Below are 25784 nucleotides of genomic sequence, written 5' to 3'. Positions count from 1 at the left end.
CACAGAGTAAGTGGGAGGAACATCTATCTAATATTTTTGTTCCAGGAACTGAAAATAGCTTCTTCTTCTTAGAAAATATTTTTTTTTCTTTTTAAAAATGCTATTAACTGGAATATAGTCAGTGCAGTTTTAGGAGGAAAAAAGCTAGATTCTGCTCCCTCAGTCTTTAATAATATTGCTAGACCTAAGAATGTAGTCCTTGTTTTCTGTCTGATACACAGAAGAGTTGCTTTCTGTTAAAAGAGAACAAAATGCAAAGTTTGAAAATCCAGTCTTTTTGGTTTTTTTCTCCTCATCTTTATCTCCAGGTCTGCTTTCATCTTGCTACTTGCCCTGTCCTGTGATTCTGCTCCCCTCATGGGTGAGCACTTGCCCATGAAGCAGATAAAAAGATGAAATTAGCAGGTTCTGCCATAAAGATCTGTTGAATCTTTTGCTGTGGTTTGTTTGCTCCCATTAGTGCTAACACTGTGCTGCTCTAAAACCTAGTTGCTCTGGTTGTCTGCTGTCAGCAATTGTATCCCCTCTCGCTCTCCTTTTTTCTCCTGAGACAGACTCCTCTAATGTCTTCGCACAACAAAGAAGAGACAAGCACAAGCTCTCACATTTTCTTGCTCATCAAAGGAAACCTTTACCTTTTGCAGTTGGATTATCTCAGTGTCTTCTGTTTATTCTGTGATGAACTGCTGTGATTCCTGATAATGAAATGAAGTTTCTGTCTGTGATCTCTAAGGGAATGATCATGCATTTTGTACACTTGAATGTCTCGAGTTCCATTTCTACTGTGCTAGTCCTCAAATGTGGAGTGCTAATACTCCTTTTCTTTGTATCTATCAAATACACCTCTGCTTCTCTCATTAACCAAATCTGCTCACTTGCTGCCAGGTGAGATAAGAAAAAAATTCAACCAAATCTGCCCCGAGAGCAGTAAATGAGTAACTCTGCTAGTAACTTCCAGTCAGACTAATACTTCCTCTCTTGCATTTCACTGGAAACAAGCTCTTTTTCCAGCTTCATATTCCCCATCTGTCTTAGCCCTAACTCTCCAGCACAGCACTCTGTCAAATGCTCTATGGAAGAAACAAAGCCAGTGAGAGCTACTACATTTTTTCTCTTTAGAAAAACTTGGATTCAGGGCTGTTAATCCAAACCCAGCATTTGCTGCTCTACAAATTCTGTCATGATCACTGACTAAATAATTATTAAAAGTATCTGTTACCAGAACTAAAATGGAATTTGGCAGTTTTCCACAGATCTGGAATGGAGGTTGTGTTTCTGACTTCAGCATATCACACTTTAAGTTTTGCTTCCAGACATGATTTAGTGGGACTTGGCAATGCTGTGTTTACAGTTGTATTTAATGATCCTAAATGCAACCTAAATGATTCCATGATTCAATATTTTCCATTTATAACGTATGCTTATGAGCCTTCTTCCCTTTTGTCTCTACTGTGGCAGTAGTGATTACCTGGAAAAAAACAAACTACTCCTCCAGTTCTGCAGTAACGAAGACTGCTGAGTTTCTGTTATCCTCACATGGTACAGGGTGATTTACACAGGGTGACTCGGTTCTTATCCAGTTAATTTTCACAGTCATTTGGATATGGGTTTCTAATGGACTTAATACATTAACATGTTAGAAAAACAGGAATTCTCCAAGGCGATCTTTGCCTTTCTTTCTTACTGGCATTCTTTACCTGAAAGTCTGTATTTCCAGATAAACAGCAATTTATCAGCTAGAATTACTAAAACTGTTGCCCACATTTTAGTGATTCCCAGACTTAACCCCTAGGCATTGCAATGGCCTGCACAACAATGTCTTTACCCTTCTGCAGAGTGGTTTTGTTTTGTCCATGTTACACAGGGCTTTTTCAGCTTACCCTGCAGACTGTAGCATTCATATTGCATAACTCTGGTCCTCCACCTTCACAACTCTCAGATCTGCCCTTCTGAATCTTATTCAAAACATTCATCCCAGTCAGTACTGCTATCTTATCACTTCCCTGATATTCTTACAGTACTCCATTTAATTATTCCCAGTTCCTGTGCTGCCCAAGTTTCTGATGCTTGTACAGGAGCGTGTCACTTGGTGGTTATTGCTCGCTTTCTGCTCTTCTCTGAGATCAGGAGCTGCACTAATTTGCAGAACCATCACAACTGCTCCTCCCAGCACTTCAAAGCTTTACTCTGAGAAGGGTGGAAAAGTGTCTGTCTGGAGGAGTGGGAAACAGATCTTAAGGTGAAAAAAATTTTAACAGCACTCAGTTTTATGGCTAGTTTTATCATCCTCGACATTGTCACAAATCTAGGGTGATGCTTTGCTTTGAACATGAGTAGAAACAAATGTGCCTGCAAACAGATGAGCAATACTGCTGACCAAACATGCTGTGCTGAGTGCACAAAGTCTGCAAAGGGAAAAAATGTTTATTTTCTCTAATGTCTTTCAGTTGATTACACTTGGGTGTTTCTTTTAACAATACCAGGTACACACCAGTTTCAAAAAGGATTGTTGATGGTGGCCTTAAAACAGCTCAACAAAAGTTTGGCTGTAACTCCTAGAAAAACAATTCTCATTCTTTTCTAAATAGCGCCCTGGAATTCTGTCCAGCTGAAGAAACAAAATGGTCCTTTAAATGTTGAGCATGTGACTCTCCTAAAACACAATCAATCTAATGTGATGATTCCTCAATTTAACACATTTAATCAGAACTCAGCAGGGTTCCACTCACACAGATTTATGAAGGCAGTGGTTTGGAGCATGTAACATTACCAGAAACATCATGCACATGTCAGAAGGACTTCAAGAAAATTTAAAGAATAATATGTAGCTCAATCTGACATGGCTGATCCATGATCAGATGTTGCACTCACAGTGATCATTATGTTGGAAAATCCTATCACACACACACTAAAGAAGTAACAGGCATTCTTGATTCAATTGATAAGTACAAGAAAACCTCAGCTCTTTCTGCAGTTTTGCTGTGGCATTACTGTAGCTCAGTGTGTGGGAACTGGTGGTGGGAACACAATAAAACCCCTGGGAATCAGATTTACAGTCTCTTTGTGAGTCTAGATTTGAAAAGTTCCCACAACAGCTTTCTGGAGTTCAGCCACCTAAAATCTGAAAAACTCATTGCTGTCAGGAGCTTTTGCACCTTCTTCTCTTGTTGGTAGTACCTGTAATGAATAGGACTGAAAGGTATTACCACTTCTCTTTCTTTATTCTTCTTTTCCAGTCTTGTTATGCCTTAGGCAGCTTTGTGTGCAAGTTGTCCTTATGCTGTCACTTAGCCAGGAAGAAACAGAGGAGGCATCCCCATAAATTTCCATAGAGGAGCTGTGACCCATCTAATGCTTCATTTTTAGAGTTTGTTATTTTCATCACCCACTGAACAAGTGATTTTGCAGAAAATAAATTATCTCGAGTTTTTAAAACAACAGGTTTTATTTTTTCTTTAATAAGTGTTGATGTTAACAGCAAAGTCCTATTGTTCAAGATGACATAGTAGCACATTATGTAATGTGGAAAAGCAAAAGTTCACTGTGCTTGTATATATGTGTTTTAATCTGATTGGAAATATTGCTGAAACATAGTCCACAATCCAGTGGAAACTTCCTACAAGAGGTGGGGGGGAAATACTGCCAGAGTTCATGAAGCCATGGAAAATTTATGGCGCCTGACCTCATGGTTAGAAACAATCTCAGAATTACATGTTTATCCATTTGTCCTGTCCTTACCTCAATCCAAATGTGTCAATAAATAAAGTGTGAGGTCTTTTATTTCCTTCAAATTCATCAAGCAATGCTTCAGACTCACTAGCCCTTGCAGCAGGTACGAGGATCACTCATGGCCTGAGAGGGGTAGTATGTCTTCATGGACTTTGACATTAAGGCTTTTCTCAAATTCTCACCAAATTCTATAACTCCTGGGGCAAAAAACTGCTGCATATCACTTTTGTCATCTGTTGATGTAAAGGCATTTGTAAAGCAACCACATAGCTTTGCTTTTATGCGTCCCCAGACTAGTTCCAACATCTGGGTTTTTTTATTTCATTTAGTTGAAAATCCTCCCCTTAGCTGGAATAAAATGGATTGACAGTGTCATTTCTGTTATTGAAAAACAGTATCTATTTGCTTGGAGATAATGAAACTGTATTTCCTACCAGTTTTCTGGCATCACATCATAAAAGAAAGAAGCATAACTATGAAAAAGATTGCATAACTGAAAAAAAGCCACAAGAAAGTACTACAAATGATGGCAAAGTGTATAAAGAGCAGCGAGTCTTAAAAAACAAAACCTCAAACCAACTCAAATCTGGACATCGAGATTCCATCACATTAATGTATTTTTAGAAACATTTAAAAGATGTCTCTCCTGGAGGTTATCCAGTGGCTCTGTCATGGTTGCTCATGTGAAGCTCAGCTGGTGCCAAGTGCTGGAATTTTCAGCCATTGCAGATGAGGCAGTGGTGGGTTCAGTGTGGGGAGGAGGGGATGTGGGAGGCACTGCTGTCCTGGGGCACCTGTGGCTCCCCCGTCGGTCATCCTGGGGAGCTGGCAGCTCCCTCAGCTCTGCTACCACAGGCTTTCCTCGTGAACCTGCACTTGCCATCCTGGCTGGGGGAAGTCTTTGCTGGCTGCAGGAGCTGCATGACCACTGCTGCTCACTGTCACAGGGCCACCTGGCTCCTGTCACAGGTGGCCCCACGTCCCCAGCCCGTGGCCATGGAGCTGCAGCCCCTCGTGCTCAGCGATATCTGGTGCCTGCTTCGTGAGCTGTGGTCTCAAGGGAAATGTTGTCACTGAAGCTGCCTCTTCCTTGTAAGGAAAGAGAAGATGATTTCCCATGCTTGTCAATCAGGCAGCTTTCTCCAGCACTGAATTTCAGCAAGCCTTTTTAAATTTCTTTTTGAAAACCCTAATTTAAGGCAGCATAGCACTTGACATTTAACTCTGTGGTTACCATGGAGATAACACCAGGTATTTTGCAAACTCCTGAGAGGTACAAGTTACACTGAATAGTGGGGAATCAAAATAAATAGGTATGGAATGCAGACTCCAGGCAAGGAAAGCAGTGGACCTACTTGTATTGTCAAATAACACTTGAACCAAAATTCTAGGGTTGAAAGCAATGGAGGCTTTCTTTTTAAATAACTCAGTTGTCTGGAAATCCAAAATTAACTATTAAGTCTGTTTTCCTCTCTAATGTCATTGAAGCAGAAATTCTCTTGAAAAGGTTTAATCTCTCAACTAATAAACAACAAACCCCACCTTCCAAATTTTCAAGCTCTCCAGAGTTTGTCTGTTTTAAGCAAATATATAACAATCGCCACCCCTCTGCCTTCTGAATCAGTACAGGTAAATCACACAATCCTTCCTGAGCCAGTCTGCAGTGCAGCCCTTGCTAGAGGGACTTCTGTCCACAGAACACGGTCCATGTGGAAACCTGCCTGTCTTTTTGGCTGTATTCAAAATAAGGAACTAATCTGCCTGTTGTTGAGCCTAGTTACATGTTGCACTTCTGTGCTCTTGAACCTGGCACTGAGCTCAAATGGAACCTGCCTGATGGATCCTGTGCTATAAGCTCCCATTGCAGCCAAGAGTCAAAGCCTTGATAACAAAATCAGTCTTTGTCCAAACTTCGGGAGAATTAGTGTCAATGTCAAATTGGAAGCCAGCATTAGAGTCAGGAAGACCATTTTGTCACACTCTGCAATTGTATTACCCTTAACATGTACACATTTTTTTCCAAGATTGACATGCTTTCCTTAGCACATCTGGAAATATTCTCTAGCAAGTGTGGAAAATTATGTGCTTGTGCCTATAGAGAAAGGTGTCCTGTATTCCCATAGCTTCAGGGAGCTTCAAGGCTCCTGTTCTTCAAATCATTCTGTGTGTTGTTTCTCTTCTAGATGTACTGTTCTTTTCCATTTATTTTTTTTTTACTACACAGGACCCTATGTGTAGTATCTCAGCTCGGAGCTGCAATTTTCTATCTGAAATTACTCAGTTTGATTCAATTTGCTAATAAAGAAGATAGATGTCTCCATTTTGGAATGCTCCCCATGTTTGCACAGGTTGTGATGGTTATTCAGAACAAGTACAGGAATAAAATGATGGGCACCACTTTTACAGTAAAGTGTTCTAAAAATAAGAAAGAGGTGGTGGACTGGGACTGCTTCTGATCAGTGGCCGCTTCACTGAGTTCAAAGTGCAAAGCCAGCTTTTGGAGCGAGAGATCAGAAGTGAGAGATGCTTGGAGAATGACTGCTGTGTAAATGCTTGAAAATTAATTCTGCATTTCTCTCTGGTTTGTACTCCAGAAAGACGAGAAAGCCACGATAGCCAAGATGAACCGCCAGCGTGCCAACTCCATCAGCCACAACCCGCCGCACTGGGGCGTTGACCGGCCCTTTTACAACCACCTCGGAGGCCACCAGGTCTCCAAGGAGATGAAGAGAATGGTAAGGCCTTGCTTTATGGACATGAATTTATTTTCTTCTTAATACGCCGTTATATATCCCTCCTGCTTTGTCTGAAAGTTTTTACAGCCCCGAGGGCGTTTTTCAAATGGGGGTGGAAAATTCTACTTTGACTCCAGAAATAACAATAATCGGTACATCTGGAGGTGAGTGACTGTGAGATGAGGCACAAGGTTGTTGGAGAGGGGAAGGGAGGCTGAATGGCACAAAGAAGGCTCTTTTGTCTGACATGTCCCACATTCTGAACACTCACCCAGGCTGTGTGAGAAGATGTGATTATCTGCAAAAACTGCTCCAAGTATTCAAGAGGCATCTGACACACATTTTTATTAGCTCGGTACCTGCAGAGGTTTGTGGCTTGCAGTGTCACAGCCAGGTGCTGTTCTCCTCTCTGAGCTGTGTGCTCGTGGGGCCCCAGGGATGTCACTGCCATGTTCAATCCTGGAGAGTACATTCTCGAGTACATGCATTAATTGGCCTAAGGTAGCAGGCATCTTCATTTCTTTCTTGTACCTTTCACAGTCTTTCTAAATTAAAATGAACAACAGCTAATTACCAATTCAATTGCACTGAGAGGACTTTTATGGCTTATTTTACATAAAAGTGTAGATGATATCTTTTTTTTCTGCAATAAAGATGAAGAAGATAGTTTATATTACAGTGGCTATTTTTAATAATAATATAAATATTTAGCTCCTCTATAATTGCATGCATAATCAGATTGTTCTATAACCTTATTTATGCTGGTTTGACCCTTTATGCACAGTAAAAAGTGTCTATTTGTTACTCACTTTGTTGTCTATAGTCAAAGTTCTGCTCCAGTTCACCAAAGCCTTTAAGTATTTAAAAAAATTTATGAACATGAGATTCAATCCCACGGTTTAAAAATTTAGGCATAGCTATAAGAAACCACATATGGTATCTTTTAAAGGGAAATGCTAGCACATTTATTAATAGTTGGTGCTAATATTATTCAATCCTAATATTATTTTACAGTGCTAAACCAAATTTCTTAGTCTCCATAGTAATAGTAATGTTTCTTCCATTTCTCAGATCTCCAAATGAGGGCTGCTGACATGAACATAGAGATCCGTGGAACTGTGCATTTTTTATGTGGGCTTTTCAGTAGGGTGTGCTCAATAGGCATGACATTATTAGAAGAGACTAATCACACTAGCACATAATTATAATTATAAGTTTCTTTGAATAGCTTTTAAGGGGTTCTTGAAGCCTCCTGTTCAGAAACAAGGTGTATGCATGCCAAATGGTATTATGCTTCTTGGTGTTAATTACAGTTTGCCGTGTCTAGCTGGTTGTTCGGTTGGAAAAACATAATTATTTATTGAAATACCAAGCTGAGTCCTGAAAACTTCACTGCCCCTCGCTTGTAGGAGGAAAGACTTACTTTTTTTTTCCTTTATCTTGAGCCTTTCCCTGTAATGCTGTTTACCTTCTTGAAAATTCAGCAGCTCAGAAAGTCTCTTCTACTCAATCTGCCTCTTGTATTAAACTCTCTTTTGAGAAGCTGATGTTGCATGCATCAGGCTGTTTCTTGGAAACCAAGTGAAACCTGATTCAGATGTATTATTTTCACCTAGACTTTTTGTTGTTTTTAGGGGCTGTTTTTTTAAATCTGTTATTTACAGATGTACAGTTCTGTTATGTTTGACATGCACTAGTGAAAATGCAAACATGCTCCCCATGGCCCCCCCATTTTAGTATCTGCTAGATGGACATTTTAGTGATTTGAACACAGGATCAACTTCTCCATCTCCTGTCTCAACTCTCTCTGTGTTAACTTCTAATTTAAATATGCATTTCTTTGTAGTACCCAGCTTTGCACAGTACTGTGTAATCTCTAACACTGTGTTACATGTATGCTATGTGCACTAATGCATGCAGAGTGCACGCTGGCTGCAGACTGCCTGCTTAGAAATACAAAATACTGAGAGACAGAAGGGGAGCAGAACTACAGAAGCTTTTATTGGTGCTCCTCTGGGATGACATGGCACTGAGCTTGGTAAGCAGCACCAACTCTCAACCCTCCTGGAAATGTGCACTTTGTTCCACATCACCTGCCTTTCCCCAGACCTTGTGCATGTTTTATATGTAGTCTTTCTTCTTGGAAGCTGTGAACGTGTAAGGTTGGATTATGCCAAGGTATTATGCCAAAGGCAGGCAGCTCAACATTGCCTTTTTCTTTGAGACTTGGAGCTCCTTAGCTCTGTAATTTCAAAACAGGTATTTATAAGGATAATTGTGAGATGGTTCCCAGGCAGGAGCCAGGTAATATAGCAGTGATGTGCAGTTCCATTATATTAATGTTTAGATATGAATACATTTGTGTGTAGGAAATAATACAAATGGTTATGAAGGGCACTGGGTTTTGTCACAAATGTGAAACATTTCACATTTTAAAGACAACCATATTTTCAGAAAAAGAAAAAAACGACAGGTTTTTTGTGGCTCTACTTACAATTCCCTGAAAGAGAATATTAAAGTTCCCTGAATTGCATTTTTGGGAAGGCACTGTTATATTTAATAGAAAACAGAATTATTTTGGCCATTTTTCTTTCCAGTGAATGCTGGCTCTGGTAGCTGTCTCTATTCTTAGGATATATTAGCAGCGGTCTGAGAGGAGATGGATTAGCATCAAGTGTAGCCCTATATGCCTTTTTTTTCTCCTCATCTCCTTAGTCATAGTAATTCAATGTGCTGCCATGTCTGGGCATATCACCAGTGCAGCTGGTGGGCTTTGTGTGGAATTGCAGGGGGGGGCCTTTGGTCCCTGCCTCTCTCCCTGTTGTGGCTTGGACCTTAACCTGCACCAGGTCCAGCAGATTTTCCATGATGTTTCTAGTTAAAGTTTTTCCCATGTGCACATAGGAGTTTTTACAGACACTTGCACATATGAATAAGATAAATTATCCTATACATGGCCATGTGGTGGTGATCTAAAATGTCCTGGAAAACGGGAGTCACTTTGCTACTCCTACCCTGGCTAACTGGGACCTGAGTCAGATGGGGTTGCAACTCTGTCAGCTCATCCCATCCAGCAACTGTCAGCTCATCCCATCCAGCCCAACAGCCCCTGAACTTTCATTGTGCACTGGTCTTCTCTCCAGACCATCACAAATCCTTCTTTTCCCCTTCCCATTGCTTAGCAGTGGCCTTTCTTGCCCTGCAGAGCCTCCAGGGAGGCAGCAGCCCAGAGACATCAATGCTGCACGCTGCTGATCCTGACCTCCATTAGCTGGGGGAGCCACTGCCCCAGACAGCCTGGTAAATGTGCAGAGGAAGGGCAGGTACAAACGCCCCGGGAGCGCCAGGAGCCCGCTCTGAGCTGGCAGCCTCTGCTGGAGCCCTGCTCCTGCGAGCCCACCCTGCTGCAGGGAGGGGAACCTGCCCAGGATCAGCCTGGTGGCTGCACACAGAGCAGGAACACAGCCACAGCCTGGCAGAACAGCACAGCTGCTTGCTGCTTGCATTGCTTTTTACAGCTTGTCTTCTCATTTCCTAAACAAAAGCAGTCAGTCCAGGACCAGTGTATCTGGAAATGGAGACCTTGGAGCTGCTCATTCCCCCAAATCTCCATACACCAGATTTATCTTCCCCACTGTCTCTCTAGTCCAGTTTGTAATTGCAAAAGGGTCAAAAATAAGTGGACTTAAAAGCATTTGAGAGTACAGGTATATTTATAGCTATAACAATATTTATACACCACTGAGAAATACTTTGCTTTTCCCAGTGTATATTTCAGAGGGCTTTTATAAATATTGATGAATTTTAGACTTCTGGAAATAATACTCATGTCTCAGTTTTCATCAGCAAAACAAAATTGCTATTAAAGAAAAACCAATTTGGGGATTGTAGTTGACTGTAAACTGAAAGAGGTTTGTTGTAAACAGCAATAAAAAGGCAAATGTTGATGCTTTCCAAAATTACAGGGCTGTTCTAGATGACAAATTATTCTCTTGCATCTTTTACTCTGCTCAACATTATGAAGTTTGTATCCAGAAAAGCACATCCAGTTTGGGATTACAATAATTTAGGAGAATGTGGATGAGTTACAGATAATCTAGTGGACAAAATTACAAATTAGCAGAGTTTCAACAGTGTGTGCTCTGAAATATTGTGTTTGCTCTAACCTAGAAGAGAGAAGACTGATTAAAAACAAAAGTCTTCAAATACAGGAATGTTTATAAGGACAAAAAATAATGATAAATCATTCTCCATGACTGTAAAGGGCAGGTTTAAAAATAATCATCCTAATTTGCTGAAAGGAAGGTCTAAGTTAAGAAAAAACTTAGATGCAAGGAACAGGCTGTATAAGAAGCTTGTGAATCCCTGATTTTCCTGAACAAATTTGATTTTATTCAGGGCTTTTCAGTCTGGAATGGCATCACAAAATTCTTTGCAAATGTCGAAAAAATAAGGTTAAAAAGACTCTTTTGGGAGAATGTATAGGGAATAAATAGTACATGAATAATATAAAATACATGTAAAGATTTTAGAAAGTTTCCAATCTAGGTACCTCTGAGTTGTTACGATCAATTATGAGCAGAGTGGATACTGAGTGCCGTGTAGATGCCTGGCACATTTCATTTTCCAGCTGCTGGAGAGGTTTAACATTGGGAAGTTTAGGAACAGAAAGAGGCAGCCCTGAAGATTGCAGTGCTGGTTTCAGTCTGACCATGCTTCTGTCATGAGTCTGAGTACAGCTAATGAGCCATTTCATTTGCAGTGAAATCGTGTATGAAGTCGATGTTAGTTACAAAGTAAAAAACTGACATAAAATCAAATTTAGAGATTATATATGTGTAGGAAATATTACTGCATGCAGATGTTAGAGATGTGAGACAAGGGTATAAAAATGGATCCTGGATATGGCTGGTGTGATAAAGAACAAGCTCTTTCAGGTGGGTGCTGTCTGATTCCTTGTGGTGCTGCTCAGACCTCTGCACATCCTTTTAGGTGATACTTGATTGCTTGGTGTTTGTTTTCTGATGAAGCAACACTCATCTACAAGCAGGGTCACTCAATGATAAAATAATTCTTTGTCCTGTTCCCCCATCCTAAATCAAGCAGTTCTTTGAATTCTGCATCACAAATACAGCTCATTTCCTCTCTTTGTGTCTCCAAGTTGCCCTTACAATAGATCTTGTTACTTGGAAATCAAAATTGGGTAACAGGTGCCTCAGAGGAACAGATGCCATAGCTGGTTCTGTGCCAATTCTACCTCTTAAATATCAGAAACAATTAAAATTGAAAATAAAAGCTCCAGAGGACAAGTTTTCCTCAGTCAGGTCTGTCAAAGAGAATTGGATTTGAGTCCACGAATTAGGCACTGAGGGTTCACCCTCCTTCGAAAGGTTTCATTTAACTGCAGGTCATCATTATCCTCTTTTCCAGCAATCATCTGCTAAATCTGGTAATTGCAACACTGACATCAGCAAAGCTGGACAGGGGCCCCCAATGGAGAAGAATTAGACCCACCATTTTTTCACTGCAGTTGTAGCAATCTAACTTGTAATCAAGCAGGGAGAAACTCTCAAAATCCTTTCTGCTGTAATCTCCACATATTGCTACAGATCTGGGAGGAAATTGTTAGTTTAGTCTAGGTTTTATAGAGCAAATTTTTTGGCTCTATAATGGTTTTGATAGCTCTCAGACAGCAAGGGGAGGAATCCCATCCAGCAGCTATGCTGTGTAATTGTTTTGGTGCTCACCTGGAAAAAGGGTGATTCACATGATCCATGGGATCTCATATAAATGAGTGACAGCACAGTGTACATTGCTCAAGTTATCAGAGGATTTATATCTGTTTTGTATCCTTATCTGCTAGCCTAACTTTTATTCTAGTTGATCAGGACTTAGTCATCCTTGATTACTTCTTTAAAAGCAGGATAAGAATCCTTTTTTTAAAGAATTAATCAATGCAACAGCAGATTTGCAGCTGCTATTGAGAAACCTAAATAAAGTTTGGTGTTTGCTTGGAAGCCTTGCATTGATAATTTTTCCACCATTCAGTATCCTTTTTTAGAATAAATTTTACTCATGTGGGAAAGGTCATTTGGATTGAGACAGTACTAAAATGTGTCAGACTGGTTTTGAGTGGGACTAAATTTAGCCTGCGGAAGTAAAGATACAATTCCCTTTTATTCACAGAAACATTTCCTCCGATGTTCATGGAAGCATTGCACAGGTGGATTTGTGGCACTTAGCAGAATGATTTCCAAAGCTTCCTCAAGCAGACAGAAGCCTTAATGTCAAAAGGCTGCAGGGCAGCAAGTTTGGGTCTGGGTTTCAGAGAGGGTGAGCAGCTCTGGCCAGCTCCAGTGGGCAATTTCAATTAAGGCTGGTTAGGCTTGGATCCAGTCTGTCTGCATCTGATTAGAAGGCTAACAGTAGTTTCTGGAGAAGTTTGTTGTGTTAATCATTGTTTGGAGTGTAGACATGGAAGGGCAGAGATTGTGGAGCCAGGAACTGATTCATAGCATTTCTAGGACTGCTTATTTTTATGTCTGCTTTGCAAGTTCTAAAAACTGTTCACAAATGAGGCACTGAAATCATTTCACTTGAAAATGTGATCTTTGGACTGGAAAAATTTGGATTCAGAGTTCAAAGAAGTTAATTAAGGTGGAGAAAGCCTATTTCAACCAAAACCTCTTATGATCTATAGATTTAAATCTGATGGCCCAGATAAATTCATGGCATTGGCCAGGTCGGGTCTGCCAGCTGAGGACTGTCTACAGAATCATTCTGAGTTGAAGAAAGCAGAGGGTTTCACCACCTGTGACCAATGCCATGGAATAAAAGTCTGTTTATCAAGTGGGGTGAGCTGCAGAAAAGGAGCTCTACAGCTTTCCTTTCAGACCTCATTAGTCTATGTTCCAGTTATAGCAGACACACTCATCATTTAATCTGTTTCATAAACTGGTTTTCTGCCAGTCTGTTGTTCTGCACTTAGAAGCTTGTTAAATATCCTTGATATCAGGCTTTATTCTTTCTGGACTCTGGAAAAAGAAATTGTGTTATTTTTGGCTTGAGTGCTTTGAAGTCCTTCAGTTTTGCTTCTGCATTTACACCTGACGGCATCTATCTTCATAGCCTTGTCTTTTTGACCACAGGGACAAAGCAGAAGGTACAACAGTGCTGAAAATAGAAGTGAATAATTAGTTTTGTGGTAGAGCCAAAACAGTTTTGTTTTTAACAGCATCCACTCTCAGCCTGTCACTCTCCCTTTCTGTTTTCTATGGTCACTGTCTCTGGGAAGCACCTCTGCAAGGTGGCCTTAACTCTTATAAAGCACATTTTGTCCCTAAGTCCAAAGTTATTTCGATTTCTGCTTTAACATCATGTAAGTTCTATTTTAACTTTGTTCTGAGGATAAAAACAGGGCAAGAAAAATTAGTTTCTTTGTAATTTTTGCTCTTAAGATCTCTGCTGGAGTTGAGAACGAAGTTTTTAAGTGTAGAATTCATGCTTCCCACACACATTGCCATTAAGGAGGTCATGAAGCTCATCAGCCCCTCTACTGTCTTATTTTTGGAGTTAAATGAAAGTTAAAAGCATATAAAATCTATTCCACTTTTCTTTGCATACTTAAGATATGTTAATAATTGCAGCCAATGTTCTCGAAGTTAGAATTATTACCTTTAATCGTTCTTAATTTGAAGTGTTACGGGGTAGCAGTCAGTTTGTCAGGTCTTTGACAAACACTTTATCATTGTATTTAAGGAATCAGTTTTAATCTTCAAAGAAAGGGGCTTAGTTAATTTAGAAGTCAAGCAGAGAGATGGCAGTCATATGAGCTTTTAGCACAGTAGATATTCATAAAATATCTCCCATAAAGTAGCAGGCCTTAGGGGCCATAGGGACAGATGCAGCAATATAACATTCCCTCTTTCTTCCTCCTGCACATCTACTCCCACTGAGGATGTCAGTATAGATTCTGAGTCACCTGATCTGCCATAAAATTAAGCCTTTTTTAATAATCTCCTGTAGAAAAGACAAAAGAGCAGAGCCTTTAAGGGAGTTAAAGCTGAGTTTGGGTTAATGTTCCTGAAGTCAAAGAGAGGACTGTCTTAGTCTTAGAGCAATTATTAAATGCTATTACCTTTACTTTTGCAATCTGATGGCTTCCTGGGGGAACGAGAAAAACACCAGTATCAGGGATATTTAAAATGAGACTGAAGAAAATTTGCATGGGGTCCTATGTGAAGCAGTCCATTCCTGCTGCACTGTGATAAGACCTGTCTCGTGCCTTATGGTCCCTTCTAGAGGAAAGGAATTTTGTCCTGAGCAAGGGCTACTTTGTCATCATGATTATGGAGCTATTCCTAAACTCCTGTGAACTCCTATCTGTCCGATTCCTGTAGCCATCAGCACTTTTGCCATTGTCATCCCTGCTGACACTTCCCAGCCTTTTCTTCATGATGCCCTGGAAAACCACTGGCATTGTCTCAGCCTGCTGGGTACAAATCCATAAGCAGATAGGAGGGGATTTATGTTCTTAACTCCAGGAATTGACTGTTTCTCCTCCTATCCCTTTACACCCTCTCCTAAATGACAGGCACCTCATTTTTATCAGCCTGTTTTTTTTCTCAGGGGTTCAGATTTCTGCATGTGTTTGTACAGAAATGCCAGTTTTGACTTTTCTCTGTGCAGCAGTGCCCAAACAGGCTGAGCCCAGCTCCAGCCCAGCTGTCCAACAGTGGGACACGGACAGATGACATGAGGGGTGCTGGACAGTGCCTTTAGCCCCTTGTATTTCTCTTTCCTGCTTGAGTTTGGAAGTTTGGCTACCAGATTATGAGTAGGAATGAAGAAAAATGCATGTAGACCCTATTCCTGCAGGGTTGGATGTGTGTTCATCCTGTGTGTAACACAGACCATTGCAATTGATGGGAGCAGCCTTACTCTGAGCCAAGGGCTTTAACTGGAGCAAAACCACTGACCCCTGAAGACACTAAACTATTTGCCAGCTGTGGAGAAGAAAAAAAGACCAATATGTCATTAGTGCTCAAAGCCTTGTGCAAGGGGAAGGAAATAATTTGAAGTGCAGATTTTTCAATGAAGCGAGCACGCCCACGAGAGCGGAGGAGGTGAAAGCACATTACCAAAACCCGGGGGAAATTTCCCTCCCAGTCCAAACCAGGGTGGGCAGCGTGACTCTGAGTGTGCCCTCACCTCCTCTGCCTGCAAGGCTTCCTGGTGAGTGATTGAAACATGGATGCTGCAGGGGAGAGGGAGGAAAACCTCTGCTCACTGCCAGATCCTGGAGGTATATTTGCTCTATATCCTGTCAACGTCTTCCAGTGCAAATAAGAAAGATATCCTGTAATAAATGACCAGTTTTTAAGGATTTTTTTCCTAAAATAATCCCACAGACCTTTCTCCATAACAATTCCATTTTTGGCAAGTCTGCTTGAAGAATCTTTAGTATGAAATGGGAGTGTTTGAAGTGAATCATTTAATTTGCTTAACTTCAAGAGGTTCCTACAACATTTAATTTTGAGCTGATTCTCTCTAATTAAAGTTCAAGTCACTCTTAAATATTTAACCTCATTAAATGAAGATCCAGGAAAGAAAACGTGATACATCTTTTTCTTTTCTGCTTTACCTGAAATACGTATTTTTTTGGTCTTACGTTTTTCAACACCAATTTAAATTGAGTTACCAGCAAAAATAATTTCCACAATTTCGAGCACAATTTAGTATTGTAAATTGAAAAGCTAGATCAATTAATTCTCTTTTATTTTGCAAACTTTCCTTGTAACAGTTTTGCTGAGGGAGAGAAGCAAGGCAGAATCAAACCCATATAAATGGCCAGTTAAATATTATTCCACACTTGAAATATTGGGGAAATTTTTGAGGATGTGCTTGCTGAGGTGTTTTAGTTACTTGACCTGGTCAGGCTGTGTCCTCAGACTTGTGCATCTCAAAGGCAGGAGTGTGAGATCTGTGTTTAGTTTGAGGAGTTCAGTGGGATGGATGGTTACACAGCTGGTTGTGAAAATCAGACCATTTTAGGGGACTGTCCCACTGCAGTCAGTCATCCAGTTCCCAGCTGGCTACGCTTGAAAATGTGACCTTGATATCTATCCAATAAGCAAGTACTGGCTGTTTTCTTGATTTTTTTTTTAATTTTTTAAAATTTTTTTTCAGCCTAACTAACTATGACACCAGACAAATTAGTGAGCATTTTGTCTCCATGATTAATCAGCGAGCTTTCCATTTTGGCACTGTGTTGCAGGATTATTTAGAGGATAAATAAATAAATCAGATATTTCTGACAAATGTAAAATAATTAGGCAAAAGAAGAAGAAAAAAACCACACAATAAAAAGTTGAATGATCACTCTTTAATGTGAAGTCAGAAAGGGATTTATTTTTTGTCTTGGATAACTGACATGCTAACTTTGAATCAACATTACTATTTCCTTCTTCCCACTTGATCTGCTGGTGGTTGTGACATGGGACTGAGAGACTTCCTTGATTTGAATTTCTGATGGGTTAAGTTGAAGTGCAGTTTCTGTTTAAGAGTGTGCTTTTAGTCTGAAACAGAGTATGTAAAAATGGAAATTGCTCCCTCAGTGAATCACAGTCCTGGCTGCTGACCTGAGTGACAGACCTCACTTCTTCCCTCTGGCAAAGCTGGTGCTGTTCAGGGACACTGTGTTGGCTTTCCTTCTGCCATGTGGCCACACTGCCAACTCATTGCAAGGGCAAAATCTGTTCTCATTTAGTGTCTGGTCAGTGTTGTTTCTGACGGTGCTAGACAAGGCAGCCGTGGGAAGGCTTCTGCCCAAAGAGGTTTGATTTCCAGTCAGGATGGATCCCAGTGTGCTGACCCCAGAACGGCTGCTGCAGGTCCAGCAGATGGAATATCCTCGCGTGCCCTGAGTAGTTTTGGCCTGAGGTCTCTGGGAGAAAAACAAAAGCAATTCTTCATATCTCCCAGCTACATTTGTTTTATGTTTTGGAACACAGGGTACAAACTCTGTGCCTGAGTATTTGACCCTACTTGTCAAATACACAACTTTTCTTGACTACAGTTAAATTTAAGCCAAGATGTCAGAGGACACATTTTGTTTCAGCCCATGCAAAATGGCAATTTTGATGCAATTTGGTCTATTAGGTATGTTAGTGCTAAACATATAAACTTATGCCTCCATATAAAATTTTGTTTAAGGCCTTCTAGCCTTAAAAACTATGGATAACTCATAAATACTTACATAAATACTTACTTACACCACAATTCAGGTGGGAAAGAAGGAAAGAATTGTGAATATTTGGGCTATTCCAAATATTATAAATAATTCTTGAAATCTTATTCATGAAAACATGTTCTGTGCGTGCATGTGATGAGGGGAGGAGCAGAGATACCCCTGGGGGAGATGAAAAGCAAAATGCATCCATTGCCCTTAGCTGAGCCCTGACATAAAGGGATGCAGCCTTGTTGAATACAGAGGTTGATTTCTGTTATTGTTCTGAGTTTTGTTTCAAGTAAAATACTTGAAACAGTATCCTCAGTTATAATATCAGTACAATTTCCATTGTATCATTTGTAATGGCGACGGCTAAAAAGAAGACACCTGAAATAAAGTGTGCCAGCAGTCATTTCCTTAATCTGCACTTCCATGAATTTATATCTGAAGAAATGTGTTTTCCAAAGCTGCTCAGTCTGCCCACTGACACGGCTGCACAAAATATTGTTGTGGGTGGGAAAAGCTGTCCATGCACACCTAACAAATGAGCACCCCGAAGAGTCCCCTGTGACATTCTGTTCCCGGGATGCTTTGTGTTCTCAAGGTCAGCCTGTTTGCTCACCCTTGTGCCCTTTTCCTTTCTTTCAGGGTTTCGAGGACCCCAAGGACAAGTAAGCAAATTTACTTCTGTCATTCACTGCTATGTTTACACGTTTGGGATTTTTTTCTCATATTAAAAAAGGACAAAAATTGATGCCCGGAAGCCAAAAATAATGCTTGTGCTCCCCAGAGGTTTGTCCTGGAGGGACAGCCAGTTGAGGGCACAGAATTGACTGATGTGCATTCAGAACAGCCACTGCCCTCAAAACATTTATTTGTTCGGTGGTTCTAACTTGCTTTTCTAATTAAAATGCTTTTGCTGCACTTCCCCTTGCCCCAAATAATCTCCACTCTGTGAAAATAACCCAAGACAGAAATCTTTCTCTAAAATATATGTAAGTGTTGGCAATCTCCAGTAAGAAAGGTTTATGTATGTATTGAAATGCCTGTATAATTTCTGAGTTTATTTGTATATATTTTATATTATTCATTATTGCATATTACTTATTTCTACATATAAAAGTAAACTCAGAAATGATAGCTTGTTTGAAAAAGTAAATTCAAAGTTTCATGCTCTAAAATATAGCTAAATTTCAGCAACATTTTCATTTTTTTCCTATAGAACTTCAGAGAAATGGTTAAAGTAACAATTTAATGAGAGTGGTATTTTGAAAAATTGCCTTTGGAGTAAAAAATCCCAAACACATTCACTTCTTAACTTCTACAACTGGACATAACAAAAGCATTTCCTGTATTGAAGGTGTTTACAATAATTTCTTGTTCAGTCCTGCTGAATGGCATTAATTATAAGCTTGCTTAGAGTGAGTTAAGCAATAGCAGAGGAGACTGATCCCTAAAATATCATATCCTTCTGATGTTTCTCAGGCTGCTGGTCAGGGCTGAGTGGATTTCTGTGAGCTGGGACAGGTAAATGCTTCTGTGGGCTCTAGGCATCCAGCTGTGGGAAAACTCACATTATGGTGGCTGAGCACTGAGAGCAGCTGCCTAAAAGGAAAAGGAAAGTGATGAGTTTGATCATGGCAATATTAAGAGTCATTCTCTCCTTCCCTTGCCCTTCCCTGCAAACTGGATTTTCTTAACATTTAGCTTTGTGCACTCTGGGATGTTTCACTGGTCCCACTGTTTCCTGTTCCCTGTTGTATCCATGGATGCTGGGAATTCATTTGATGTTAGATATGCTTTGAGCAGAAAAGAGCTAAGAGATTACAACAAAATAATTTTTAGGAATACAAATTGTAGAAATTTTCAGTATTCCTCATGAGATAGTGTTTTTCCTCATAGTTTCTGCAAGACAACACAAATACCAGCTGCCTCAGTTGTGGTCCACAGCAGAGCCACCCAACAGCTGAGGAACAGCCTCTCCTCTGTTGCTTCAAGGACCATACTCCCTGTTCTCCATCCTGTAGTTTGAAAGGTTCCTTGGGCTGTTACAGCCAATAGCTGAGCTGTCCCACTCATTGTGGTGCCAGCTTATTATACAGATTTCAGGATTTTTGCATTTCTGTTCAGTACCAAAAGAAGCTACTACCTGCCTCTGATTCTCTTTGTCCAGAGTAAACTCAAGTAAAAGATCTGGCAAAAATAAATCTCCAGCAGAGTATGTTCGTGGTGAGAATGGTTAAAATTAGATACCTAAACCATGTTAAGTACTAAGGCAGTTCCTTCATGTGCAGAAATCCTGAGGGTCAATACTTTAATCTGGCAGCAAAGGAAGACGTGGACACCACACATCCCTGGAAACAGGACCAAACCTTATGTGCCTGAGTGCAGGTTTAGTTACTGGATGCAAGCATGAAGCTTTTAAAATTATGGCATACATGTAATTTTGGCAGTGGTCACGCTCTGCATTGGCAGAAAGTAATTAAATCAGCAGGACATTTTTGGACTGCTCTGAAGCCAGCATCTCTGGGTTAATTGGTAGCGTTCACATTTGCAAGCAGAGTGAAAAAGTTGCTGCAAGCTCTGTTTGTGCTGTTCCTGTCCCTTGACACAATTTTCTGTTGGCTGCATTTGAAGAAATCTCAACACTGCTTTTAGGATATGTTTTTGGAGTTTCATGGCAGCCTGAAATCCTTATTCCACCCCCCTCCCCTCCACTATCGATATATCAAAAGGCATTTTGACATATGAATTTCATTAGTCTATGACAGTACCTCAGCTCTGACTTACAGGCACTGCCTCCAGGGCACTCCTTAGCACAGGGAACTTTTGTATGCCAATTTAAAATTAGATTTATGCAAATGTACCCAAACTTGCTGTACTCCAATTTAGCCTGGGTACAGTGGGCTGTGAAAGTCACCTGAACAGCTCAGTCTGTGTGAAGTGACTGAGCTTCCCTGCAGTCTGTGTGAGGGTGGCTGCCCACTGCCAATGTCCCAGCAAGGCAATTTAAAACCAGCAGAGGGATTTCTATGCAGGCTGCAGCCTTGGAGGTTACTGCAGTGTTAGAAACACCCCAAGCAGTAAAGGAACCTATTACACACCTGCAGGCAGCCGAGGCAGAGACCGAGCAGGCAGGTCTTTCTCTTTGCATCTTCCTGAGTGACGTTTTCAGACTGGAACTGGAAATTTGACAGTGCTTTGCCAAGATGCTGAGCTGACTCCTCTGCTCTGGTTCCAGCGGAAAACACATCGCGTCCCCCATGCCTGGTATGAAATGGTGAAATGGGAATGGCCCAAGTGTGTACATAACTCACAGGACCTTGGAAGACATTCTGTAAATACAAAGCCTAATGATTTCCTTGCTCGTTTTTATGAGCCCAGAAGACGTTGCAAGGACTGAATGAAAATAAGCAGCATCCCCTTGAATGCTCAAGCAGATGTGCTTCCTCTGAGGAAGTAAATTAAATGCCCTGACCTTGTAGGGAAAAAAACACTTTTATGTTCAAAGCTAATTATATGAATTTCTAGGAACTAAATAACTTCTAGAGCCTAAAAATAAAAAACTCTTTCCCCTAACCCCTCTGAAATTCTAAGGTTGGCTAAAATAGAGATTCGACCTTGAGACAAACTAGTCTTGTAATTGCTGTATCGCCACTGAATAGACGCCACTGCTGTGTTGTCATGACCCAGCATTCAACTCAATGGCTGGGGCAAGGAGTGGTAAAATGGAAATGAGCAGATGGACCTGATTTATTTTTCTCTTGCCAAAAGGTGCACAGAAGAGTTGAGGTACAGAGGGTGCCTTAAAATCTGATCCAGTTTTGCAGAAAGCTTTGAAAGAGCCTTCCTTTCGGAAAGGGACCTTTAACTTTCAAAACAGAGTCACATTCTGGTTTGTAAGCTGCTTTCTAGCACAGCCTTACCTGTGGGAGCCTGCTGGCTGCAACACAGAGTGCATTGTGTGCTCTGGTGCAGTACAAATGAAACCAGGGAAATAAAGCAGAGGAGCTTTTCATCGTGCTTGTCAGACCCCAGGATTTTTCCTCCAGAGTGCCTGAACTGAGGGTCACACAACATGAGCCCGAAGTGCTGTGCCACCATGGGGTTTGCACACAGAAATAGTTATCTGCTGGAGTATACCCCAGTGCAAGGGAGGGGCATATTTCACTGGATAACTATTGGCAAACCCTGGAGATAACCTGGGCAATCATGCAAGCAGAGCAGAAAAACAGCACTTCAGGATTAGCTTTTAATTTCTGCCTATAGCTCGTTTGAGGGCAGACCATTAAAGTGACAGCATCAGGTCATTAAAATACTGTTAGATTTTAAAAATAACGAGAATCTGAGGAGTTGCTTCAGGTTTCCTGATCCTTGGTGCAAAGTGCCTCAGGACAAATGAGTTTACAGTGCTATTTTTTTTCAACAGTTTTTGAAAATCAGCTCAGTTTTTCTGAAGCTATAGCAGAGATTCAGAAAAACAGTGACACAAAAGATTATAACCTTGTTTGACATATTTAGAAAGCGGAATCTGATTTGTATTTTTTCTTCTGTTGCCTTTTTCTTTTGCAACCTTTCCTTAAGTGAATATCTTGTAAACAGATTTTTCTTTCTGTTTTATGTTTTATACTCATAAGTAACTGCGTGAGGGGGAGTCAGGCCACATTTTTTCCCCACATGTTAGTTCTGTAAACAATTTTTTCTCAAAAAGGGAGAATTGTTCAAGTTTGGAAATTTTCATAGTAATATTTACAGAAATTGTTATTAGAAAGAAAGAAATATGACTGGATGCATAAATATTTTTTTCAGTGGAGGCACAAACAGCTAGAATAACACAACAGTGCAGGGAAAAATAAGTCAGAGGACAAGGGGAAGGAGGCTACCCAGTGGTTTTAGAGAATGAGGGATGGAAATGAGACCTAAGTGCAAGGAAGCAGATGTAGTATAGAAAAAGGGCAAATAAATAGAAACCTTGTAATAATGACTCGGGACTGGCAGTGAGCTCTAGAGCCGATATCAGTCCCCTCTCTGCTCCCGGGCCCTTTCCCAATTGAAGCTGTCATAAGCAAAATGCCATTAACCTCCAGCTCATTATGCACTGCAGTGATAACACACGGTGCAGAGGCAGAAATGATCTTGTGCTCTTATGCTCCCTTTTCATGACGTCCTCAGGAGCACCCAGGAGAGCATGAACCCCGAGGATGAAGTGGATGAGTTCCTGGGCCGCGCCATCGACGCCAGAAGCATCGATCGGTTACGCTCCGAGCACGTGCGCAAATTCCTCTTGACATTCAGGGAGCCTGACTTGGAGAAAAAGGTAACATCCAAAAACCATTGCAGTGCATCAGGCAGGCTGTTAGGAGTTTCAATTCTCCTGCAGAAGGTCAGGCTTTTGTATTTAGGGCTTAAGCTATGGTTTGGGTGCTGGAGGTGGGGTTGTGATCTTAAAAAATCAACGCTTCTTCATGGAAACCTTAAAATAACTTGTCCTAAAAAAATCACAGTCATCTGAAGGGAGTACTGGCCAGGAAAATGAAGCCATTTCTGTCAGATACACATGAATATGCAGTGACAAGCAGTAAAGGGAATCCAGAATGAACCAGATTGTTTCTCTGAGACTCCAAACCGTCTTAAGTCAACCAAGATAACCCACCTCTTATCTCCTTCAAATCACTGGAGAAACCCACTTCAGCCTACCTAAGCACTGAAACACCTCTGGAAGGACTTTTCCCTGCCCTTTGTCCCCCAAAAGAGCCCAGATACTATTAGGGTTCATTGAGATGCAGTTTGTACTCTGGATATTTTTGGGAGCCCATTTTTAGCAAGAAATAGTTCTCTATCCCACAAATGTGAGAAAGGGAAGTGTGAGAAACAGACCTAAAGCTCATGAGCAGTGATTTCTTCCTGATTTGGTTTCAGATATTGCTGTGAGGCAAAGATCATTTCCCTGACTATATAGTAGAGACTATCAGCTGTCATCAGCTCTAGATGGCTGCAAAGTTAAAATTCCAAGTCTAATTTCTAAGTCTAGAGGACACTGGATGACATTATTAAAAGTACCATAAGAAATGGTGGGTTTAATTGCACAAAGAAAGTAATCCTTTTTTATTTTTTTATTCAGGCACAGATCCTTAGGATGTTTGAGTGTTCTTTGGCTTAAACTTTCAATGCAAAAAACTTCATAAGTTTGCACTATTTTATAATTTTATTTAGAAACAAGAAAAAATACAAAAACCAATTTTGTCTTTCCTTGACAAGAATGACTATCTATTACAAAAGCAGAGCTTTTCAGGATTTACAGCTGTTAAATGAATCAGTGTGGAACTGGATAAAAGCTCGAACATGTAATTTCCCGCCACTCCTCCTCTTCAATTTTACAGCTGAAAACTGCCAGGGAAATTAGCGGTTCACCTGTTCAGAGCACCTTTTATTTTGTGGTTCAAACACTGAGATGGTGTGTGCTGAGAAGCGAGCTTCAAGCTAAATAAAGCACCTTTGGGGATGGGATCAGCTCCCCGTGGCCGCTGCATTGACAGGAGCTGGAAGGAGTGGCTGTGTGCAAACCACAGCGGCCTCACACTGGTGTGAGAACAAGTCATCTGCATGAAATGCAAGCTCTTCTCAGCAGCAGCATTCGTCCCTCTTGGAGGAAACCTCCCATGGAAGTTTAGGTCTGATGACAGTGACCTAGAACCTTGGTCCCAGTTAATCATTTCTGTTCCTCTTGTGTAAGGAGCAGTTGGGGAATCCTCTCTTCACCCAGCTCTGTGTGTTCCTTCCCTGACCTTTGGGCCTGTTCAAGCCCTTAGACATTGCCTGGGGGAGAAGGGGAGTTGGGAATGTTTCCTACCAGCACTGCTTTCCAAGAGATCTAGACAAAAGCCAAGTAAGAAGTTTTTTTGGAGAGAAGGCAGCCAGCCAAATTTCCCACTAACATAACTGTGTTTTTTTGCAGTACTCCAAGCAGGTGGATGACAGGTTTGGAGCCTATGTGGCTTGTGCCTCCCTAGTCTTCCTCTTCATCTGCTTTGTTCAAATCATAATCGTGCCACAGTGAGTACCCTTTCATCCCTTTGCTCCCATCTGCTCCCCTCCTCTATTACAGCCTAGGTTTGTTTTGGTTTTTTTTCTTGAAAATTCAGAACACCAAGGGGAAGAGAGAAATCCTTAAATAATTCATGCTCAAGTGATGTGTGGTGCTTATTGTTTTCACCCATTTCTAGTGCAGATTAAAACCTCCTCACTGGCATGTGAGGATTTCTGTTTTCCTGATGTGAGTTCTCTTACAATTTTCCTCCATCTTAGGAAATTCAGTTCAGCACATTTATAAACCTATGGAAAACAAATATCACCGAGTAGGAAGGATTGCCTACCAAGGCATAGCACACACTCACAGCACAAGACTGGGCTGTCCTCTTACCTCAACACCGTGGGACAGGGAGGTGAAAACCCATCACAGCCTCATTGCTCAGAGCACTGAGGTCTCAGGGTCTGCTTACCAAATGACACATAACCTCTCATGTACTTATTCTTCTGGACTCAGAGCAGCTGGGCAAGAAGAGAGGCAGAGGAGGGGTTGAGCTGCACATGCATGAGCTTGTGGTTTGCTCCAGGTTTAAGGGTTGCAGCCATTTCTTTCCCCAGGCAAGAATGGCACAAGCTCCTCGGGGCTGTGGGGCACAGTGCTCTTGGCCCGGTCTGCAGCTTTGTCTGCAAGGCACAGCTCGACCCACTAAATCTTTTCCAGCACTGAGCTCTGCAGAAATGAGACTTCTTCTCAAAGAGTTCTTTAAAAGTCACTTAAAATTACAGCATGTGGGTATTTCCTATACTCTGATTTAATAGCAGTAATACACCATTCACTGAGCAATGCTGTGGTGGAAATAAATTTGGAATTAGAATTTTTTAAACTGAAGAACAAGATCACAGAAGCTCTGAAAATGCTCCAAATTTATCTTCCTTACAAGAAGACAAAAAGTTGTCCCTAAAGAGAGCTCCAGCACTATTTTATGCCATTACAGCTGTTTTCTACGTCTGTTCCCACCACAGATCATTTTGGAGCAGATTGGTTTGTAGTGTTCAGATCAGAT

At 41.0% G+C, this 25784-nt stretch overlaps 1 protein-coding gene across 1 annotated transcript in view; it reads left to right on the top strand.

Moving 5' to 3' along the window:
* Positions 1–25784, top strand: part of ADCY5 (adenylate cyclase 5) — a 202719-nt gene that overhangs the window by 154363 nt on the left and 22572 nt on the right. The window contains exons 8-11 of the mRNA XM_063400863.1: positions 6324–6464; positions 18343–18365; positions 22867–23011; positions 24650–24747. Of these exons, the coding sequence (XP_063256933.1) occupies positions 6324–6464; positions 18343–18365; positions 22867–23011; positions 24650–24747 (407 nt within the window). The remainder of the gene's footprint in view (positions 1–6323; positions 6465–18342; positions 18366–22866; positions 23012–24649; positions 24748–25784) is intronic.

Source organism: Prinia subflava, chromosome 6 (genome assembly GCF_021018805.1).
Source record: "Prinia subflava isolate CZ2003 ecotype Zambia chromosome 6, Cam_Psub_1.2, whole genome shotgun sequence".
Lineage (NCBI taxonomy): Eukaryota > Metazoa > Chordata > Aves > Passeriformes > Cisticolidae > Prinia > Prinia subflava.
The sequence above is the reverse complement of the archived record's forward strand: the minus strand, read 5'-3'. Positions and strand labels throughout refer to the sequence as shown.